This window comes from Cherax quadricarinatus, chromosome 78, assembly GCF_038502225.1.
Source record: "Cherax quadricarinatus isolate ZL_2023a chromosome 78, ASM3850222v1, whole genome shotgun sequence".
Taxonomy (NCBI): Eukaryota; Metazoa; Arthropoda; class Malacostraca; order Decapoda; family Parastacidae; genus Cherax; species Cherax quadricarinatus.
The window spans coordinates 10,507,512-10,532,990 of NC_091369.1; the positions used below are offsets into that span (position 1 = coordinate 10,507,512).

A 25,479-nucleotide genomic window follows, 5' to 3' on the forward strand; every position below is an offset into this window, starting at 1 on the left:
ACCGACCAGTTTTACCTATTCGGCATATATATATATATATATATATATATATATATATATATATATATATATATATATATATATATATATATATATATATATATATAATACAATCAATCATGTTGAATGAGTGGGAGGGAGTTGGAGGTAATCAGGTTTGATACGAGGAAGTAGAAAGCAGCTCCAATTCCTTGCATCAAGAGCCCTTAGAAACATTGTTCTGCATACCACCCTCGCGGGGCCATGAAGGTTGGTTAATGGTGTTTAAAGCCTATCGACTACACGAGGGTCATTAAGGCTAAACGTAACATATTTGACCACCAGAATCCCAAAAATAGGGATCAAATTTAACTCTCAAGTGTATTTACGTTGAGTTACAATAAATCTCTCAGGGTATATATATCTTGTGGATAAGATATTAAACACAGCTAATATAAACTGAGTCATAATAAAAGATAAAAGTCAACGAGAGTTACGTAAGTTTTGGATATTTCATTTTTATATATTTGCAACTTAATCAAACCCAGCAGTCTAACTTTATATCGTTGAAATTTTCTAAAGGTAAAAATAGCCTAATTTACAAAACCAAGCTTAAAATTTCATAGAATTCAGCTTTTTTTATTTCTCTCGACGAAACCTGATTTTCAGGTGATCAAGGTTGTATAGGACAGTATAATAATAATAATAGTATTACTATTATTATCATATGCATATATATTTCAACTCTTATTATTGCATTCATAGGAAAAGCGCTAAAGCCACAGGGACCATATAGCACCTGTAGAGGAATGGGATGGCAATCAAGATGGATCCAAGGACAGGGAAGAAAGGTTAAATTTCTTGGATCAAGAGCCTCTCACAGACGTCAAAGAACCTCTCTTGAGGGTTGTCTACTCTAAGAAACCTACATAATTTTTACCTTTTTTTTTAAGGTATTTCTGCTTTACCTATAATTCAACAAATCTACATAAATAAATCTGCTCATTTTCTATATAATTATGTCGTGAAGATTGAGGTATGGTTACCATGATTTTTAACAATGGCTGCCATGATTTTTAACAATGGCTGCCATGATTTTTAACAATGGCTGCCATGATTTTTAACAATTGCTGCCATGATTTACGATACAGTCCTCCATTTTTTTTAATTGTGACTTGAAGAGTCATTTTGTGTATGTATTCAACACCAAAATTATTTGATACAGACATGAGCAGAAAACACACACACACACACACACACACACACACACATTTCTGATACATGCACACCAATGAACGTATATAACATCTTTCTATAATACAATGTAATATAATTTATATGACACTTTTTTATCATATGCAATATATAATGAATGTATTTGACACCTTGCTATAAAACTAACATGATAATTGGTACACGTCACCATATAGTTAAGACAGTACAAATAACTTTCCTCAGAGAAGAACACGGTCACAATTCCGTAGCTGGAACAAGATAGAAACCTCGTAACGACATTTCACTCTGATCTGGACCATCATTAAGACACAGCTGAGACGAGAAAAGTGCATTAGACAAATAACCTACACTTAGGAGAGAGGGGGGGCGGGGACGAAGCCTCGTCCAAGTCGGGGCAAGGCTTGGTCCCGACTTGGTCAATTTCGAAGTTACGCTGTCATTGGTCCAAGTAGGACCGAAACGTCGTCATAAGTTTCCCTCTCCTAATTGTGAGTCATTTGTGTATTGTTCCAGTTAAGGTGTTATGAGACTTTTATTTTTTATAGTACAGTAGAGAAGGCCTTAAGATAATACGGTAAGGGACGGAAAAGGCGAGTTGCAACTGTAGTAGTAGTTGTGGCAGTGGTAGTAATAGTAGTAGTGCAAAAAAAAGGAGGAGCACAGGAGATATACTGGCCCATGCAGGGCAGGAACTAGTGTTAGAGTAATGAGAGTGACTTAAATCTGAAAACAGTTTAGAGTCTAGAGATGTATCGGATGTAAAAATTTAGGTATCCGCGGATGCGGATGTGTATGAGGATGTCTTACTTATTTTGCGGATGCAGATGCATATGCGGATATCTGTTTACAGTAAAATGCGAATGCAGATGCAGATGTAAGAAACTGTGCGGATGTTCTGCGGATGCGGATATCCGATACATCTCTAATTTAGACTGAATTATCCGAACACTAACAGATATCACCAAGGCGGCAGAGAAGAACTGCAGTTCGTCAGCTATCCCTATCTACGAAATAAAGCAAGAAAGAAGACAGGGTAGGGAAAGAAAATGCAGAAGACAGGTCAAGATGAAAGAAGAGGAGGCAGATGTCAGGTTAAGTCACGAGTGTTCCGAAGATTAGAGTATATGATGATGCATGGAGAAAGGCAGGTACCTAGAGAAGCAAAAGTCAGCTCTCATATTACTCCTGACCCGCTAGATCTCCTGCAGTGTTCCTCTGTTATTTTGCTCTTTTATACTACTACCACCACCACTATTACTAATACAAATCCTTTCACTATTACCACACCTTATACTTATTCTTCTAATATTACTACTACTGCCGCTATTACCTCATTAATGCCACTACCTTCAATACAATTACTACTACTACTAGCACCACCACCACCAATTCTACGTCCACTACCATTATTATTACCACCACAACTTCTACTATCACTCATTTCTTTCCCCTCCCAGTATTATTTGCTGACCTTCTCTACATTTCTCACTCCAGGTGTGACTTGACAATTCTCCAGGATGGACCAAAACGTTGTCACACGGTGACTGCTGAGTGTGAGTTTTTGGTAAATTCCCTTACAAACTTCACGCTCTTCTAACCCATCTGGTCTAACTTGCTCTAGAAAAATATCGGGAATTTTTCAACAGGGAGGACCAGTCAGAGAGCATCACAGGTCGGAATTAACCAACCCGCAGGGGTTATATAGAGCTTGTGGGAATGGGAGATAATCAGGTTTGATCCGAGGAAGGGAAGGGCAGCTGTAACTCCTCGGATCAAGAACCCTGAAGTGCCCAGAGACTTGCTGGAGGATAATATTGCACGTGAAACAAAGCAGTAACACATGGAACACTGGTCAAGAGGATACATAGACGGAACAGTAACACATGGAACACTGGTCCAGATGATATATACACGCAGCAGTAACACATGGAACACTGGTCCAGAGGATACATACACGCAGCAGTAACACATGGAACACTGGTCCAGAAGATACATACACGCAACAGTAACACATGGAACACTGGTCAAGAGGATACATAGACGGAACAGTAACACATGGAACACTGGTCCAGAGGATACATACACGCAGCAGTAACACATGGAACACTGGTCCAGAGGATATATACACGCAACAGTAACATGGAACACTGATCCGGAGGATGCATATACGCAACAGTAACACATGGAACACTGGTCCAGAGGATACATACACGCAACAGTAACACATGGAACACTGGTCCAGAGGATACATACACGCAACAGTAACACATGGAACACTGGTCCAGAGGATACATATACGCAGCAGTAACACATGGAACACTGGTCCAGGAGATACATACACACAGCAGTAACACATGGAACACTGGTCCAGAGGATACACACACGCAACAGTAACACATGGAACACTGGTCCAGAGGATACATAGACGGAACAGTAACATATGGAACACTGGTCCAGAGGATACATACACGCACACATGCACGCACAGATCCGGAGGATATGGACATACACGCAACAGTAACACATGGAACACTGGTCCAGTACATACACGCAACAGTAACACATGGAACACTGGTCCAGAGGATACATACACGGAACACTGGTCCAGGAGATACATACACACAGCAGTAACACATGGAACACTGGTCCAGAGGATACACACACGCAACAGTAACACATGGAACACTGGTCCAGAGGATACATACACGCAACAGTAACACATGGAACACTGGCCCAGAGGATACATACATACAACAGTAACACATGGAACACTGGTCCAGAGGATACATACATGCAACAATAACATGAAACACTGGTCCAGAGGATACATAGTACCACTAGGCCCTCTTAATGAAGACACATACACTGCAGCAAGTCGTTAAGAGGATACACATCAGTAAGTCGCTGAAATGATACATACACAGCAGTATCTCAAGCACAGGATACACACCTGAGAACCCACACCTGACACCTCAGATTCGGCAATCCTCTGAGAGACCTGGAAGACATACATACACGCGCCTGCGCACCTAAAGTCATGGCTTAAGTCAGATCCACTTAGGTCACAGCACTGTCCATTGTGAGTCATATAAGAGGGGAAGTTCCGGTTCCTCGGATCTAGAGTCCTACACCGGCATCAAGGAATTTCCCTAGAGAGGAGGCAGGACTCTCCTCTCTCCCATTTGATTGTTAATGACCTCTTCTGCAGTCAAGTACCACAGTCCAATTATTCTCTCTCTCTCTCTCTGTCTATTTCTGTCTGTCTCTCTCTGTATTAAAGGCATTGCTATCTTGTTTCGTTTCATGAGATAATGGGCGAGATGTATCCAGAGAGTTTAGTGATTGACCGTGGATAAAGGGTGTGGGTGGCTGTGTAGGTGAGTGATGCACTGCTTGGTGTAGCTTGTATCCTTGTGGATATTTCTTCGTATGTGTTTTTCATCTCTTGCTTGTTGTCTTCTGCTGACCCTTGTAATGACCTTTCTTACACCCCTTTCCCCGATACTCTTTCTTGCCACTGCATTCCTTTTGATCCTCTCTCCCTCCCCCGCCTCGGTAAATTTGAACTCTTTGCAGGATGGTGCTGAACCCCTCATGAATTCAGATGACCTGTTATGCCTCTTGTTCAGATTGATCTTCCCACATGTTCTCTCCTGACCCCTGGCCCATGACATCCATTATTGCCTCATACACTTAGATAACACATGATGGTCCTTAATCTAAGCAGCAGTAAACAGTTCCTCTCAGCAGATAGTCTCAGTGTGGACTGGCACGTCCCATGTACTCCCATATACCGATCCTCTTTGGCTGATAGTATATACCAACAGTCCTCTCGAATCCCACCAAATAATCTCTGTTGACCTCTCGTGACGTCTACGGGTGATGGTGGACACCAATAGTCTCCTTGATCCAGTCCTCGAAGGCGTCGACGCGGGTGTACACACCAGGGATGTTCCTCCTCCCGCAGCCGATACCGAAGCTTACCACCCCGACCTGGTACCAGTGCTTGTCCTTCTCACACACCAGAGGGCCACCACCGTCACCCTGGGGCAGGGAGAACACAGACTCATAATTAAACTCTGCATTATTGTTACATTCATGGGATAAAAAATGATACCTAATATAAAAAGAATTTTATTAACACAACGATGTGAATGGTTGTAGGAGCGCATGGCTCCTAACTCTATACATATGCTATACCTACACATATGCTATATTTACACATATGCTATACTTACACATATGCTTAATATGTGGCCACACCTCCTACACCAGACTGTGGAAATCATCACCACCAGTGTTATTAGGTACCAGTGTGACTTCATCACCACCAGTGTTATTAGGTACCAGTGTGACTTCATCACCACCAGTGTTATTAGGTACCAGTGTGACTTCATCACCACCAGTGTTATTAGGTACCAGTGTGACTTCATCACCACCAGTGTTATTAGGTACCAGTGTGACTTCATCACCACCAGTGTTATTAGGTACCAGTGTGACTTCATCACCACCAGTGTTATTAGGTACCAGTGTGACTTCATCACCACCAGTGTTATTAGGTACCAGTGTGACTTCATCACCACCAGTGTTATTAGGTACCAGTGTGACTTCATCACCACCAGTGTTATTAGGTACCAGTGTGACTTCATCACCACCAGTGTTATTAGGTACCAGTGTGACTTCATCACCACCAGTGTTATTAGGTGCCGGTGTGACTTCATCACCACCAGTGTTATTAGGTACCAGTGTGACTTCATCACCACCAGTGTTATTAGGTACCAGTGTGACTTCAGAAGATGTAAACAGCTGGTTTTCTTTACATATGGAAAGCTAGCAACAGAATGGCTGATAGATTATTCTAATATAACAACAACTTAATTTTAAAATTATTCAGGGATCGAGTCCCCTGGATAAGAACACCTGTAGTAGGTGTATGAATGTTTATGTAATCCTGTTTCAAACATAATGCACAAAAAAGAACACACACACACACACACACACACACACACAGAGTAATGCAATATACAGGGACCAATAAACCTCCTCAGGTCTCCAGACCAACTCTGCTCAGTCAACATCTCTCACTTCTCTCACCTCATCTCTTTTTTTCCTCCTTCCATCATGCCTTCCATTCGTCCACCTTCTTCCTCTGAGCCTAGACATCTTCCTCTGAGCCTAGACATCTTCCCCTTATCCTAGACATCTTCCTCTCAGCCTAGACATCATCCTCTCAGCCTAGACATCTTCATCTCAGCCTAAACATCATCCTCTCACCCTAGATATCAGCCTCTCAGCCTAGATATCAGCCTCTCAGCCTAGAAATCATCCTCTCAGCCTAGACATCATCCTCTCAGCCTAGATATCAGCCTCTCAGCCTAGACATCATCCTCTCAGCCTAGACATCATCCTCTCAGCTTAGACATTCTCTCAGCCTAAACATCTTCATCTCGGCCTAGACATCTTCATCTCAGCCTAGACACCATTCTCTCAGTCTACACATCATCATCTCAGCCTAGACATCATCCTCTCAGCCTAGACATCGCCTGTGTTGTGAGTACCTCCAGGTACTTACATCACAGGCATCACGACCCTCCAGGTACTTACATCACAACTCTCCAGGTACTTACATCACAACCCTCCAGGTACTTACATCACGACCCTCCAGGTACTTACATCACAGGCATCACGACCCTCCGCTCCAGCACATAGGGCGGTGCTAGGGAGAGTGTAGCCTGGACCAAACTGATCTCTGAGTGCAGTCTGGCAGGTTGGGTTACTCCAGATTGGCACATTGATCTCCTTCAACACTACACTGTGGTCCGCAGCTGAGGAAGATAACAATCCAGTTATCTGATTGTCAAAAATAAAACTCCAGCATCTGATTGTCAAAGATAATATTACAGTATCTGATTGTCAAAGATAATACTACAGTATCTGATTGTGCAAGATAATGCTACAGTATCTGATTGTCAAAGATAATACTCAGTATGTGATTGTCAAAGATAATACTATAGTATCTGATTGTCAAAGATGATACTACCATTAATTTCTGAAGGTCGCTTCAAAGATTGTTGTATTAATATCTTATAGTCTGATAAACCAGTCTGATATATGCATAAAATATACACCGAAAGGTGTATATCTCAGTGAATACATACCAACAAGTTTATACCCAACAAGAAGTGTATATCTCTCAGTGTATGTACACTGATAGTATACATTAATCCCAACTTTAAGTATTCCTGACTGACGGTGAACATGCAACCTTAATGACCCTCGTGTAGTGGACTAAACCCAGTTAACCAACCTTAATGGCCCTCGTGTAATAGACTAAACCCAGTTAACCAACCTTAATGACCCTCGTGTAATAGACTAAACCCAGTTAACCAACCTTAATGACCCTCGTGTAATAGACTAAACCCAGTTAACCAACCTTAATGACCCTCGTGTAATAGACTAAACCCAGTTAACCAACCTTAATGACCCTCGTGTAATAGACTAAACCCAGTTAACCAACCTTAATGACCCTCGTGTAATAGACTAAACCCAGTTAACCAACCTTAATGACCCTCGTGTAGTAGACTAAACCCAGTTAACCAACTTTAATGACCCTCGTGTAATAGACTAAATCCAGTTAACCAACCTTAATGACCTTCGTGTAGTAGATTTTTAGCTCACATTAAACAAGTTTAATGACCCTCGTGTAGTATAGTGACTTTAAACCTATTAACCAACCTTACTGACCCTTATGTAGTGAATTTGTTTAAAACTCAATTAACCAACCTTAAATTATGGGGTCTTGGGTTTTTAGTTATCATTTGTTTAGCTAACCGGCTGGTTGACCGGTTGCTTAGTCATGATTATGTTTATTGCTTTGAGGTAATTATGTGTGTGGCTGGTTCGGTTAAAGTTAGGTTACCTAGTTTGTGTAGTCAAAATAACCAGACTGTGTTAGGGCTAGTTAGTCAATTTATGTTGTTTTAGGGAGAGGGGGAGAGAGGGAGAGGGGGAGAGAGGGAGAGGGAGAGGGAGAGGGAGGGAGAGAGAGAGAGAGAGAGAGACTGGTAAACACTCGAGAGTATCAGACGAGGATTCACAGAAACGAGCAATAAAACTCTCATTAAATGAGATATAAACAACATTAGCAAATGTATTTGTCAAGTGTGTTTGTAAAGTGTTTGTGTGTGTGTACTCACCTATTTGTGGTTGCAGGGGTCGAGTCACAGCTCTTGGCCCCGTATCTTCGCTGGTCGCTACAAGACCCACTCTCTCCTTTATGATACCTCTTCTTAAAGCTATGTATGGATCCCGCCTCCACTACATCACTCTCCAGATTATTCCACTTCCTGACAACTCTATTATTAAAGTAATACTTCCTAAAATCCCTGTGATTCATCTGAATTTTCAACTTCCAGTTGTGACTGTTGCTGTGTCCCATCTCTGCAACATTCTGTCTCTATCCAGCTTGTCAATTCCTCTCATTTTTTTGTATGTTATCGTGTCTTCCCTGTCCTTCCTGTCCTCCAGCGTCGTCAGGTTATTTCTGTATTAATATTAGTGCCACGAAGTGCTTCTTGCTTATTTACAATATTATATATAGACACTACATTTGCAGCTTTCCAATTATAAGATATTTGTCCTGTATCTTATGACATGTTATATATAGTCACGTTAAGCTAACTCCGTTCTAGCGGCCCTTGATCCAATACCCAGGGGGATATATTATCAGGTCCCGTAGCTTTTGTGGTGTCCAGTTGTCTCAGCTGCTTCATGACTTCCTCCTTCAATGTTTAAATGTTGTTTATCCAGTTTCATGTGATCTGTTCCATACTTTATGTCGACGGGTACTGTTCCTGTCTCCTCAGTGACAACTCCTTTGAAATTTGAAAGAAAATGGTTATAATCATAACCTCAAGTTGTAAAGGGGTGGAGGGGTAAGCCAGCTGAAGGTCTCGATCAGATGATAAAAAGTTCCGGCGGCGGGTTATTATATGACTATGACTCGTGTCAGGAAATACTTGTTCTGTTTCCTGACAAATCTTACCTAACCTAACCTATCCTACTCTGAGTCTTCCACTTAGTTCCTTGTACACTTCTCTGAGTCTTCCACTTAGTTCCTTGTACACTTCTCTGAGTCTTCCACTTAGTTCCTTGTACACTACTCTGAGTCTTCCACTTAGTTCCTTGTACACTTCTCTGAGTCTTCCACTTAGTTCCTTGTACACTACTCTGAGTCTTCCACTTAGTTCCTTGTACACTTCTCTGAGTCTTCCACTTAGTTCCTTGTACACTACTCTGAGTCTGAGTCTTCCACTTAGTTCCTTGTACACTACTCTGAGTCTTCCACTTAGTTCCTTGTACACTTCTCTGAGTCTTCCACTTAGTTCCTTGTACACTACTCTGAGTCTTCCACTTAGTTCCTTGTACACTTCTCTGAGTCTTCCACTTAGTTCCTTGTACACTTCTCTGTTCTCCGGTCTATTTCTTTTGTCTTATCACTTCATAAAACAAAATAAGCTCAGCATATGTGCTCACTGATCTGTGTTTGAGGGCGGTCGATACCTAGCTCTTGGCCCCCGCCTCTTGGACCAGTTTGATCGGCATAACTAACTTCTGGCCTCTTGGGCCTATAATACCTACTCCTAAAACTGTGTACTGACTTTACTCCCACCACCACTGTGTGTGTGTGTGTGTGTGTGTGTGTGTGTGTGTGTGTGTGTGTGTGTGTGTGTGTGTGTGTGTGTGTGTGTGTGTGTGTGTATGTATGTATGCGTGTGTGTGTTTGAATATCTGGTTTCAAATGCATATCATCGTAATATCAACTAAAAAAAATAAAACAAATTAATTTTATAAATACATTAACTTTCGATTTATTCTGACGCAATGAACGTTTTTTTCTGAGCTACCAGAGTTAAAAATTAAATTACAGCATCTAACAACACAATCAACAAAATTTACACAACTGTGACTTATATATATATATATATATATATATATATATATATATATATATATATATATATATATATATATATATATGATGTCACTGGTTTAAAGAAGAAGGGGGTCCAGTACTACGAGTGTCATCGGATCTCACAACTGACTCTGTGCGACTTAATTAGGTCTCTGGAGGGATCCTGTACATATCGAGTTTCAAGAGAAGGTGCATCACAAAATCTGCAAATTTTATTTAATTTCTCCCTTGAGAAACACATCATGTTTGCTGTGAAACATTTATTAATAGAGGTTTCATTATATCGGCTATAAATTCTGGGCATATCTAAAGTTTGAAAAATGGTATACAAAGAATGTTGGGATAAGGCGTACCTAGCAAACACACTGAAGTGTTAAGTCTGATGGTCATAAACACACTAAGAGTGTTAAGTCTGATGGTCATAAACACACTAAGAGTGTTAAGTCTGATGGTCATAAACACACTAAGAGTGTTAAGTCTGATGGTCATAAACACACTAAGAGTGTTAAGTCTGATGGTCATAACACTGATTTATTTATCAGTGGCGGCAGTGGTGGGATTCAGCGTGTACGTGGAGTGGTGAGATGTATTATGTGTGAGGTTAAGAGATGGTGGATGAGCAGGATTTATTGCAGTGATGGGAGTGGGTGAAGGAAAGATGAGTTCCTAGAAGGGAATGGATGGCGAATGAGGAAGAATGTGCTTAAGGTGAGTGGGAAGTATACTGTAAAAGAAATTGAAAAATATTAATGATTAATGTCAGAGCTGATAAAAATACTCTACGCTTGGACTCAAATATTCAATTTACTTTCATAACCTCAATTTATTGTGAGATTGTAACTTTTAAATAGTTTATAGATTTTCCCCTTTATATAAATTTAATATGCAGCATATTATGTGTCCTTCTTACATTATGCTCACCACCCACACTTACCTCCATCACTATGCCTCTCTTCTGGCCTCCCACACTTACCTCCATCACTATGCCTCTCTTCTGGCCTCCCACACTTACCTCCATCACTATGCCTCTCTTCTGGCCTCCCACACTTACCTCCATCACTATGCCTCTCTTCTGGCCTCCCACACTTACCTCCATCACTATGCCTCTCTTCTGGCCTCCCACACTTACCTCCATCACTATGCCTCTCTTCTGGCCTCCCACACTTACCTCCATCACTATGCCTCTCTTCTGTCCTCCCACACTTACCTCCATCACTATGCCTCTCTTCTGTCCTCCCACACTTACCTCCATCACTATGCCTCTCTTCTGGCCTCCCACACTTACCTCCATCACTATGCCTCTCTTCTGGCCTCCCACACTTACCTCCATCACTATGCCTCTCTTCTGGCCTCCCACACTTACCTCCATCACTATGCCTCTCTTCTGGCCTCCCACACTTACCTCCATCACTATGCCTCTCTTCTGGCCTCCCACACTTACCTCCATCACTATGCCTCTCTTCTGTCCACCCACACTTACCTCCATCACTATGCCTCTCTTCTGTCCACCCACACTTACCTCCACTATGCCTCTCTTCTGTCCACCCACACTTACCTCCACTATGCCTCTCTTCTGTCCACCCACACTTACCTCTATCACTATGCCTCTCTTCTGGCCTCCCACACTTACCTCCATCACTATGCCTCTCTTCTGGCCTCCCACACTTACCTCTATCACTATGCCTCTCTTCTGGCCTCCCACACTTACCTCCATCACTATGCCTCTCTTCTGGCCTCCCACACTTACCTCTATCACTATGCCTCTCTTCTGGCCTCCCACACTTACCTCTATCACTATGCCTCTCTTCTGGCCTCCCACACTTACCTCCATCACTATGCCTCTCTTCTGGCCTCCCACACTTACCTCTATCACTATGCCTCTCTTCTGGCCTCCCACACTTACCTCCATCACTATGCCTCTCTTCTGGCCTCCCACACTTACCTCTATCACTATGCCTCTCTTCTGGCCTCCCACACTTACCTCTATCACTATGCCTCTCTTCTGGCCTCCCACACTTACCTCTATCACTATGCCTCTCTTCTGGCCTCCCACACTTACCTCCATCACTATGCCTCTCTTCTGGCCTCCCACACTTACCTCCATCACTATGCCTCTCTTCTGGCCTCCCACACTTACCTCTATCACTATGCCTCTCTTCTGGCCTCCCACACTTACCTCCATCACTATGCCTCTCTTCTGGCCTCCCACACTTACCTCCATCACTATGCCTCTCTTCTGGCCTCCCACACTTACCTCTATCACTATGCCTCTCTTCTGGCCTCCCACACTTACCTCCATCACTATGCCTCTCTTCTGGCCTCCCACACTTACCTCCACTATGCCTCTCTTCTGTCCACCCACACTTACCTCCACTATGCCTCTCTTCTGTCCACCCACACTTACCTCCACTATGCCTCTCTTCTGTCCACCCACACTTACCTCCACTATGCCTCTCTTCTGTCCACCCACACTTACCTCTATCACTATGCCTCTCTTCTGGCCTCCCACACTTACCTCCATCACTATGCCTCTCTTCTGGCCTCCCACACTTACCTCCATCACTATGCCTCTCTTCTGGCCTCCCACACTTACCTCCATCACTATGCCTCTCTTCTGGCCTCCCACACTTACCTCCATCACTATGCCTCTCTTCTGTCCACCCACACTTACCTCCACTATGCCTCTCTTCTGTCCACCCACACTTACCTCCACTATGCCTCTCTTCTGTCCACCCACACTTACCTCCACTATGCCTCTCTTCTGTCCACCCACACTTACCTCTATCACTATGCCTCTCTTCTGACCTCCCACACTTACCTCCATCACTATGCCTCTCTTCTGGCCTCCCACACTTACCTCTATCACTATGCCTCTCTTCTGGCCTCCCACACTTACCTCCATCACTATGCCTCTCTTCTGTCCACCCACACTTACCTCTATCACTATGCCTCTCTTCTGGCCTCTCACACTTACCTCCATCACTATGCCTCTCTTCTGGCCTCCCACACTTACCTCCATCACTATGCCTCTCTTCTGTCCACCCACACTTACCTCCATCACTATGCCTCTCTTCTGTCCTCTCACACTTACCTCCATCACTATGCCTCTCTTCTGTCCACCCACGCTTACATCCATCACTATACCTCTCTTCTGTCCACCCACACTTACCTCCATCACTATACCTCTCTTCTGTCCACCCACACTTACATCCATCACTGTACCTCTCTTCTGTCCACCCACACTTACATCCATCACTGTACCTCTCTTCTGTCCACCCACACTTACATCCATCACTATTCCTCTCTTCTGTCCTCTCACACTTACCTCCTCTCTACACCTCCGGTCTGTTCTCCTACACTTACCTCCATCACTATGCCTCTCTTCTGGCCTCCCACACTTACCTCCACTATGCCTCTCTTCTGTCCACCCACACTTACCTCTATCACTATGCCTCTCTTCTGACCTCCCACACTTACCTCCATCACTATGCCTCTCTTCTGGCCTCCCACACTTACCTCCATCACTATGCCTCTCTTCTGGCCTCCCACACTTACCTCCATCACTATACCTCTCTTCTGTCCACCCACACTTACCTCCATCACTATGCCTCTCTTCTGGCCTCCCACACTTACCTCCATCACTATGCCTCTCTTCTGGCCTCCCACACTTACCTCCATCACTATGCCTCTCTTCTGTCCATCCACACTTACCTCCATCACTATGCCTCTCTTCTGTCCTCTCACACTTACCTCCATCACTATGCCTCTCTTCTGTCCATCCACACTTACCTCCATCACTATGCCTCTCTTCTGTCCTCCCACACTTACCTCCATCACTATGCCTCTCTTCTGGCCACCCACACTTACATCCATCACTATTCCTCTCTTCTGTCCACCCACACTTACATCCATCACTATGCCTCTCTTCTGTCCACCCACACTTACATCCATCACTATTCCTCTCTTCTGTCCTCTCACACTTACCTCCTCTCTACACCTCCGGTCTGTTCTCCTACACTTACCTCCATCACTATGCCTCTCTTCTGGCCTCCCACACTTACCTCCATCACTATGCCTCTCTTCTGTCCACCCACACTTACCTCCACTATGCCTCTCTTCTGTCCACCCACACTTACCTCTATCACTATGCCTCTCTTCTGACCTCCCACACTTACCTCCATCACTATGCCTCTCTTCTGGCCTCCCACACTTACCTCCATCACTATGCCTCTCTTCTGGCCTCCCACACTTACCTCCATCACTATGCCTCTCTTCTGTCCACCCACACTTACCTCCATCACTATGCCTCTCTTCTGTCCACCCACACTTACCTCCATCACTATGCCTCTCTTCTGGCCTCCCACGCTTACCTCCATCACTATGCCTCTCTTCTGGCCTCCCACACTTACCTCCATCACTATGCCTCTCTTCTGTCCACCCACACTTACCTCCATCACTATGCCTCTCTTCTGTCCTCTCACACTTACCTCCATCACTATGCCTCTCTTCTGTCCACCCACGCTTACATCCATCACTATACCTCTCTTCTGTCCACCCACACTTACATCCATCACTGTACCTCTCTTCTGTCCACCCACACTTACATCCATCACTGTACCTCTCTTCTGTCCACCCACGCTTACATCCATCACTATACCTCTCTTCTGTCCACCCACACTTACCTCCATCACTATACCTCTCTTCTGTCCACCCACACTTACCTCCTCTTACTCCGGTCTGTCCACCCACACTTACCTCCATCACTATGTCTCTTCTGGCCTCCCACACTTACTCCATCACTCTGTCCACCCACACTTACATCCATCACTATTCCTCTCTTCTGTCCTCTCACACTTACCTCCATCACTATGCCTCTCTTCTATCCTCTCACACTTACCTCCATCACTATGCCTCTCTTCTGTCCACCCACACTTACATCCATCACTATACCTCTCTTCTGTCCACCCACACTTACCTCCATCACTATGCCTCTCTTCTGTCCTCTCACACTTACCTCCATCACTATGCCTCTCTTCTGTCCTCTCACACTTACCTCCATCACTATGCCTCTCTTCTGTCCTCTCACACTTACCTCCATCACTATGCCTCTCTTCTGTCCACCCACACTTACCTCCATCACTATACCTCTCTTCTGTCCACCCACACTTACCTCCATCACTGTACCTCTCTTCTGTCCACCCACACTTACCTCCATCACTGTACCCCTCTTCTGTCTACCCACACTTACATCCATCACTATTCCTCTCTTCTGTCCTCTCACACTTACCTCCTCTCTACACCTCCAGTCTGTTCTCCTACACTTACCTCCATCACTATGCCTCTCTTCTGTCCTCCCACACTTAACTCCATCTCTACGCCTGCGGTCTGTCCTCCCACACTTACCCTCGTCTTTACGCCCCCAGCCTGTAACATAGCATCTGGCTGGCACTCCTTCCATAAAGTCGTTTTTCTTGGGCATACACACTGCATCTATGTTGCCCTTCCTGCGTGCTGACTTAACCAGCTGCAACAGTGCTATGTCGTTCACCAGCGTCGCGTTGTTGAACTAAAATAAAAAAATAAAGAAAACCACTGATTATGTAATGAATTTCGGGCAAACTAATCATAAAGATCACATGCTTAAATCTAGACCTCGAAGACAACTTGTGTAATTCAATAAAATGCATTGCATACTGATTTTTTTGCGCCTACCATTGCTTTATTACATGTAAATTACATTATTTTGTACCGTATAAGGAAATAAAAAATATATTTGTACAATAAGATAGGCTGAGAATGATAAATGGTCAACTGCAAAGGAATCACACCGTATTTGGATCGGTTCAATGATCTCTATTGCATGGAGTCACTGAATAAGAAGCTGTGAAATTACACCCCTCATGGAAGGTTCCTTGATGTTGGTGAGGGGCTCTTGATTTAGGGAATTGAATCTGTGCTCCAGTTCCCCGAATTAAGCCTGAATGCCTTCCACATCCCCCCCTGGGCGCTGTATAATCCTACGGGTTTAGCGCTTCCCCCTTGATTATAATAATAATAATGTGAAATTACAGCAAGACAAGTGAGTGGTATAACTGCAGGCCAGTGTGTAAGCCGCTGGGTCAGCTGGCTACAATAAGATTCATCCATCTAGGTATATTATACACCATAGGAAGGTTATCATGGGCCCCACCACAGTGCGGCCCATGATAACCCACTATTCTGATTGTTTTTTTAGAAATTGTCTGGATGTGCGAGTAGAACCTGAGTTTGGTTTCCAGGGGTCTTCTCAAGAAGACGTCTTCCCAATAACACGTCTTGCCTATCGTTTGGTGTAGTGTTAATCTTAGCTTTGTTTCCAAACATCATACAGAAAGTCTTGTTAATATTTAGTGTGACTTTGTTGCGATGCCAGTAAATATTTCAGCAAGTTGGGTATTTACTGTGTTACTGAGTGCAGCTGCAGCAGCATCTGAAATAACGAAGTTGTGTTATCGTCAAAAAGAATTGGTTAAAGGTCCTGTGATGCATTAAGAAAGTCAATGTAGCTAAGGAATAGCGGAGGACCCAGGACACGACCTTGTGGGAATTCGAGGCTTAATGGATCAGGATGCTGAGGGATAGTCAATAATGGTCGCAGTTTGATGTCTGTTACTTAAACAATATTTCATGTATCAGAGAGCATTTCCTCTTATTCCATAATGTTGTAATTTGAGCAGCAGTTGGGGATAGGAACAGTGAGCTTGTATAGTGACCAGAGAGGTAATCTCAGTGAGCTTGTATGGTGATCAGTGAGGTAATCTCAGTGAGCTTGTATGGTGATCAGTGAGGTAATCTCAGTGAGCTTGTATGGTGATCAGTGAGGTAATCTCAGTGAGCTTGTATGGTGATCAGTGAGGTAATCTCTAAGCTGGGGAGGAGAGTTAGGGATTTAAGAAGCTAGATGTGTTCCAACTTAGGACAAGAAGCCATTAAATTTTGTTGTTGTTGTCGAGACTTGGACTGGAAGTTCAATAAGCTTAAAACTGTTCCTTTGGATTTACTGAACTTATTATTGACCAATAACTGAGCAACATATCTTAATACAATATATATCTTAATATAATGATATCTATCTTAATACAATGGTATCTACCTTAATAAATGGTATCTACATTAATACAATGGTATCTACCTTAATACAATGGTACCTACCTTAATACAATGGTATCTACCTTAAAAATGGTATCTACATTAATACAATGGTATCTACCTTAATACAATGGTACCTACCTTAATACAATGGTATCTACCAAAAAAATGGTATCTACATTAATACAATGGTATCTACCTTAATACAATGGTACCTACATTAATACCATGATAATTGTAACCTTGAATACTTCTCAACAAATCTGTCTCGTGTATTTCTAGAGTAATTTTCACGCTATATTTAGCGAATATGTCACCGGTTCATCAAGGAGGATTATATTTGTGTGTGTGTGTGTGTTTGTTTCCATTTTTGTATTCCTTGGTCATATCTCCTCTAGTTCTTAAACTGTTCCAGCAACCTGCTTACTGTACCTTACCAGGTCGATAGCACCTCCCACGCCCACTCCCACACTTCCTCCAACACCCACTCCCACACTCCCTCTCACGCCTCCCTCACACTTCCTTCCACGCCCCCTTCCACACTTCCTTCTATGCCCCTTCCCACACTCCCTCCCAAGCCCTCTACCACACTTCCTCCAACGCCCACTCCCACACTCCCTCCCACGCCTCCCCCACACTTCCACGCCCCCTCCCACACTCCCCTCCCCTCGTTAGAGAAGGTCAATATAAGTTCATAAATTGTCTAAGTAATTAGAAGCAGCGAGGACCCTGATAGTAACGACCATCTTACAAACTACAACTCGCTCTAACTACATTCATACCTGCCACTTAAGACAACTGTCTCAAGGATACACACCTGGGTATTGACCTGGGGGTTGATAACTCACCTGGGGGTGGATAACTCACCTGCGGATGGAAAACTCACCTGGGGATGAATAACTCACCTGGGGGTGGATAACTCACCTGGGGGTGGATAACTCACCTGGGGATGGATAACTCACCTGGGGGTGGATAACTCACCTGGGGGCGGATAACTCACCTGGGGATGGATAACTCACCTGGGGTGGATAACTCACCTGCGGATGGATAACTCACCTGGGGATGGATAACTCACCTGGGGATGGATAACTCACCTGGGGATGGATAACTCACCTGTGGATGGATAACTCACCTGGGGGTGGATAACTCACCTGGGGATGGATAACTCACCTGGGGATGGATAACTCACCTGCAGATGGATAACTCACCTGGGGGTGGATAACTCACCTGGGGATGGATAACTCACCTGGGGGTGGATAACTCACCTGCAGATGGATAACTCACCTGGGGGTGGATAACTCACCTGGGGGCAGATAACTCACCTGGGGATGGATAACTCACCTGGGGTGGATAACTCACCTGCGGATGGATAACTCACCTTGGGGTGGATAACTCACCTGGGGGTGGATAACTCACCTGGGGGTGGATAACTCACCTGCGGATGAATAACTCACCTGGGGGTGGATAACTCACCTGGGGGTGGATAACTCACCTGGGGGTGGATAACTCACCTGGGGATGGATAACTCACCTGTGGATGGATAACTCACCTGGGGGTGGATAACTCACCTGGGGATGGATAACTCACCTGGGGATGGATAACTCACCTGGGGGTGGATAACTCACCTGGGGATGGATAACTCACCTGGGGTGGATAACTCACCTGGGGTGGATAACTCACCTGGGGATGGATAACTCACCTGGGGGTGGATAACTCACCTGGGGGTGGATAACTCACCTGGGGGTGGATAACTCACCTGGGGTGGATAACTCACCTGCGGATGGATAACTCACCTGGGGGTGGATAACTCACCTGGGGATGGATAACTCACCTGGGGATGGATAACTCACCTGCAGATGGATAACTCACCTGCAGATGGATAACTCACCTGGGGATGGATAACTCACCTGGGGGTGGATAACTCACCTGCAGATGGATAACTCACCTGGGGGTGGATAACTCACCTGGGGGTGGATAACTCACCTGGGGATGGATAACTCACCTGGGGGTGGATAACTCACCTGGGGATGGATAACTCACCTGGGGATGGATAACTCACCTTGGGGTGGATAACTCACCTGGGGTGGATAACTCACCTGGGGGTGGATAACTCACCTGCGGATGAATAACTCACCTGGGGGTGGATAACTCACCTGGGGTGGATAACTCACCTGGGGATGGATAACTCACCTGGGGGTGGATAACTCACCTGGGGATGGATAACTCACCTGGGGTGGATAACTCACCTTGGGGTGGATAACTCACCTGGGGTGGATAACTCACCTGGGGGTGGATAACTCACCTGGGGGTGGATAACTCACCTGGGGGTGGATAACTCACCTGGGGGCAGATAACTCACCTGGGAATGGATAACTCACCTGGGGTGGATAACTCACCTGCGGATGGATAACTCACCTTGGGGTGGATAACTCACCTGGGGATGGATAACTCACCTGGGGATGGATAACTCACCTGGGGGTGGATAACTCACCTGGGGATGGATAACTCACCTGGGGTGGATAACTCACCTGGGGTGGATAACTCACCTGGGGATGGATAACAACACGGGTGACAGGAAATTCCTCGTGTTTAAGAGGCTCTGCTGTAGTACTAACATCGTACTCTCCCAGGCGAACCTTCAGCACTCCAGGCAGACGATCACCATACTCCAGGCTGACCAGGGAAGACAAGTCACACTTAATAATAATAATAATAATAATAATAATAATAATAATAATAATAATAATCTTTATTTCTACAAGCTCATGATACAACTTATACCTAACTGACATCAGTGACATACCATATAGAAAGCCCAAGGTTATTCAGAGCATTTCGGGGAACTTGGGTTAATCTTGTCCGCCAGGATGCGATCTACACTAGTCGACTAACACCCAGGTATCTACTTGCTGCTAAGTGAATAGGGACAGAAGGTGTAAGGAAACACGCCCAATATTTTCACCCGTACCGGGAATCGAACCACGGACACTCAATGTGTGTGCTGAGTGTGCTACCAACCGAGCTACGGGAGACTTAGATGGGAAGTTAGCTTTGTGGAATATAGTGAGGGGTGACGGGCTTAGCTTTGTGGGAGACGGAGGAGGGATTATAACTTTGTGGGTGAGTGGGAAGAGGGCAGTGCCAGCCAGGAATCCACAATAAATTAATGTTAGAATAGGTTAAAATACCCTTGGTCAGTTTTAAAAGTTAACTGGAGTAATGTAAAATAAAAGAATAAAAATTCACGGAGTCCCGACAGGCATCTCGGTAATTATATAAAGAAACTGACCATACACAGAAACAATAAATGACAGAGTCAACACCATAAGGTAATATACACTGAGAGATGTATATTTCAGTACATACTGAGATATACATCAAGAGGGTTCTAAATCTCTTGAGGGAGTTTAGAAACAAGTCTTCTGCTTCATCAGGGTTTAAAGGTTGAATTACTCTGCCTCTTACGTGGGTCGAGATACCTGGAACAAAGATTAAGGGATACCGGGGATGCCATTCTCAGATCCACCAGCGATCGAAATTTATTCTCTATTATTATATTCACAAGAAAGCGTTTTTGGGCGTTTTATGGGCCGAATGGGTCGCAAAACGCTATTAGCTTTGTAAAACAAGTGAAGTTTGTTTTAGGTGAGTGGGGAGACGAGGGTTAAACCTTGTAGTATTGTGAGAAGGTTAATTAACTTGTATATTTTTAGGGATGAGAGAATCTGGGCATCCATTATAATGTAACATGAACTGATGTGGGAACTTTAAAACACTAATTTAAACAAAATGTGTTGTGATCGAACGAGATTGAAAGGGAAGAAGAGTAATGGAGGAAGAGGAGAAGGAAAGATTAGGAAAGAGTAAGAAGGAGGAGGAAAGAGGAGGGAGGAAGAAAGAGGTATAACTTACTAATCATCAACACAGTGAGCAGCAGTAAGGACCCAAGCTTCGTCCAACAAGGACGCTCCACACACGTACAAGTCCTGTGGCTGCTCCAAGATGGCTGCCTGCAAAACAACTCACATGAGAAAAACAAACAAACACGAGAACTGATAAATACGTGTAAATAGACGACAAACTGGATTAATGCAACAAAAATTGAAACACTACAAAGATGAAGAATAAAATAATCCGAGTATATAACAATAGTCATTGTATACGTAGAAATGACGGGATCAAAATGGCGTACCGTCCTCAATAACACAGACACGTTGAAGACCCTAACATCGTCTTAATAATTTTAGAAATGGTTCTGAAAACCGACAAGCTGATGAGTGAGATACATCTCGTCTCCCACCAGCATGATACAGTGTTTGTACAGTGATGGGTGACATTTAGTTGTACACACAGAAAGCCCATACTTATGACAGCATTTCGAGCTGAAGAAGCCACTGGCGGGCGAAACGTTTCCACAATAAAGATACCCAAATGTTGCACAAGTGTCTCATTCATCAAAACGTCTCAATAAAATCTTGTTTCACAACTTGTCTTTTCTTCAGACAAATAACTAGAAAAACAATACTCGAAAACAAAAGCAAGAAAGGTGTCTCTCACAGATTAATATTTTAAAACAAAAAAGACACCTTGGTATATATAAATATTTTCACATTTTTTAAGATTTCCACCATATTCAGAAAATTTCAGTTCTACTACCAAAATTAAAATAGCTTTGGTGTAAAACAATATTAATTCAATAATAAAAAAAAATGCCTCTTTGAAATATGGGGGGGGGGGAATAAGGAATATTTTGCCAGTATTGAAAAAATGCCCCAACGAAGGCCTTTCAAACTACTGTTGTTTTAAAAACAAAAGAAAACATCAATAAAAGTGCACAAAACGACATAAGTCCAAACAGCTGGTGGCTGTTGTTTACGGCTTTTACTACCAACATAATCCAACATTATGTTAGATAAACAGGTCACATAAAATGCCACATTTGTTGTACATGTGTGTTCTTCCACCAAACATAATGTTGGTAGTCAGATATATCTAACACATTGCGCTACGCAGCATTTCTTTAAAAATTTAATGGATACAGAAACAGCATTAACTTCGGTTTTGTCTTTCATAAATGACTAGTTTGAAAGATCCAAAACATAGAAATGAAAACAAAATTATTGTTGTAGATGAGGCATCGTTTCTGTAAGAAAATAATTAATGTCCTACTAGGAAAAATGCCTTAAATATGTGTGTGACTAACGGGGTCCCCCAAGGCTCAGTACTGTCCCTCAAGGTGGTCTTAATTTCCATAACTTATCAGTAGAAATATGTAAGAATATTACCACAGTAGATAATAACCCACTTACCAGGGTTACTCAGACATACCAGGGTCACTCAGACATACCAGGGTCAATCAGACATACCAGGGTCACTCAGACATACCAGGGTCACTCAGACATACCAGTCACTCAGACATACCAGGGTCACTCAGACATACCTGGGTCAATCAGACATACCGGGATCACTCAGACATACCAGGGTCACTCAGACATACCAGTCACTCAGACATACCAGTCACTCAGACATACCAGGGTCACTCAGACATACCTGGGTCAATCAGACATACCGGGATCACTCAGACATACCAGGGTCACTCAGACATACCAGTCACTCAGACATACCAGTCACTCAGACATACCAGGGTCAATCAGACATACCGGGATCACTCAGACATACCAGGGTCACTCAGACATACCAGTCACTCAGACATACCAGTCACTCAGACATACCAGGGTCACTCAGACATACCTGGGTTACTCGGTGATAACCACAAGAAGTAATAACTCACATGCCAGGGCCACTCAGACATCTCTGCCTGGCCCTCCTTCTTGGTGTCTGCTCCTTTAGTGCCACAAGACTTCTTGGTGTTTCGGAGAGGCAAGATACCGATGGGACTGGCATTGAGAGGCACGAAGCAACACACACTAGAGGCACTCAGCCCACAGTAACTGTATGGGTGACCTCCGCTGTGGGAGAATAACACTACATTAGAGTGTAAGACAGACATATTCTGATGTAATGTGATGCGCTAAACCCTAGTGGCTCATGTAGTGCAAAGAGTGCTGTGGTGATCATTCACTGGCTCCTGCTGCTGCCTGCACCACAGTCTGAAATCTCAGTTTGTATTGGGGTACATGAATAAGACATGCAACAGTTGGGTGTGTTTATTGTTGAGATGCTCCACCTTCACGGAAGCCTTCTTCAATCCTCTTATTATCCCTAACAGTGTAGGCGTAACATATCAACGGTAAAGATACCTAACTGTTGCATCTATGTCTTACTCATCTACTTGTCGGTATTGTATGACATTTCCAGAATTATATCAGTTCGCGTTAAGAGGAATGAAGGCTGTGTGAATAAAAGGTAATCTTAAAGCACACGAGTGGGATCGGAATTTGTCATATGTGACTTTGGACAACTGGGAGTCTAATACAAGGATTCTTTCCATTTCTCTGAAATAATCAATTGCCGGGGGTAACATACAGCTCTGATACTGTCATTTTCCTTCTTCTAAAGAGTCAGTGGTCCACAGTTTTAGCTTAGTAAGGAGGTACTGGTTTGGGAATAGAGTCGTAGATGGACAAACTACCAGGTAGCGTCACTGAAGCCTGGACTTTGGGTAGCTCGAAATGTAGGTTGGACGGGTGTGAGCTGGTTGTGCCTAGCATGGGCCAGTAGACATGCTACAATGATAAATAAGACACTCATGCAGCCAGTGGCTCTGAAGAAGACACTGGCTGGCGAAACGTTTCCAGAATACAGATTCTCAAGTGTTCCACAAGTGTCTTATTTATCATCTTGTCAGTTTTCTAAGCTATTTATTTACCTGCTACAGTGTTTCTTGAAGCTTATGTTCTCAGTGTGCTTGTCAGCTGCTGCTGATGCTCAGATGTGTGAACCCAAGTCACTCATTGTTTACACTCTTTGATGCGCTCACGATACTGTAAAAACCTAATTTTAAACCTGCCATTCAAAACAGCACTGACACACTACGGATTTTTAAAACAACACACGTAGCATCCTGCAAACTCTACCCAAATTATTCTGCACTCAATTGTTACCAACATTTTTATTGCATAATGTGTGACTTTGGGTCATGGTTGCAGTGAATGAAAACACTGTTAAGTTGGATGACGTTAGTAAGACAGATTTAAGTTGGTGGGCACACTGTGTTGACAGTGTGCAACATCAAGTGTTGCACTCCACTCCATCTTGCACTCGCTAGTTGTTACAAGAGTTTAGTAACAGATGTATACTTGGACAAGTTAACAGCGACACTTTGTGTCTGTTATTAGGATTATTCTAGGCTGGGGCTATGAACACTTAACATTAGACTTTGAACATTCAAAACTAAGCCTGAACACTTACCACTAAGTGTGAACACTCAGCACTAACTCTGAACACTCAACATGCCACTCTGATAAAGTTTGGTCTTGTTCTCTGGCAATCATATCAATTCTCTTCGTCTTGTTCCTTGATTGATGAGCCAAAACTTATGAAGGAAACTGAGATCACAACTCATTTCGTGTGTGTGTGTGTGTGTGTGTGTGTGTGTGTGTGTGTGTGTGTGTATGTGTGTGTGTGTGTGTGTGTACTCACCTAGTTGTGGTTGTAGGGGTCGATTCATAGCTCCTGGCCCCGCCTCTTCACTGGCCGCTACTGGGTCACTCTCCCTGCACCATGAGCTTTATCATACCTCTGCTTAATGCCATGTATGGATCCTGCCTCCACTACATCGCTTCCCAAACTATTCCACTTCCTGACTACTCTGTGACTGAAGAAATACTTCCTAACATCCCTGTGATTCATCTGTGTCTTCAACTTCCGTGTCCTCTTGTTGCTGTGTCTCATCTCTGGAACATTTTGTCTCTGTCCACCTTGTCAATTCTTCTCAGTAATTTGTATGTCGTTATCATGTCCCCGCTATCTCTCCTGTCCTCCAGTGTCGTCAGGTCAATTTCCCTTAACCTCTCCTCGTAGGACACATTCCATATCTCTGGGACTAGTCTTGTTGCAAACCTTTGCACTTTCTCTAAGTTTCTTTACGTGCTTGGCTAGGTGTGGGTTCCAAACTGGTGCCGCATATTCCAATATGGGCCTAACGTACACGGTATACATGGTCCTGTGTGTGTGTGTGTGTGTGTGTGTGTGTGTGTGTG

At 43.8% G+C, this 25,479-nt stretch overlaps 1 protein-coding gene across 1 annotated transcript in view; it reads right to left on the reverse strand.

Moving 5' to 3' along the window:
• Positions 1-4,855: 4,855 nt before the first annotated feature.
• The window catches only part of LOC128701625 (chymotrypsin-like protease CTRL-1), a 194,937-nt gene continuing 174,313 nt past the window's right edge, over positions 4,856-25,479 (reverse strand). The window contains exons 3-8 of the mRNA XM_070101720.1: positions 23,109-23,286; positions 21,230-21,327; positions 19,864-19,990; positions 15,593-15,755; positions 6,889-7,040; positions 4,856-5,259 (exon numbers count right to left, since the gene is read on the reverse strand). Coding sequence (XP_069957821.1) covers positions 5,089-5,259; positions 6,889-7,040; positions 15,593-15,755; positions 19,864-19,990; positions 21,230-21,327; positions 23,109-23,286 — 889 coding nt within the window. The 3' untranslated portion in view covers positions 4,856-5,088. The remainder of the gene's footprint in view (positions 5,260-6,888; positions 7,041-15,592; positions 15,756-19,863; positions 19,991-21,229; positions 21,328-23,108; positions 23,287-25,479) is intronic.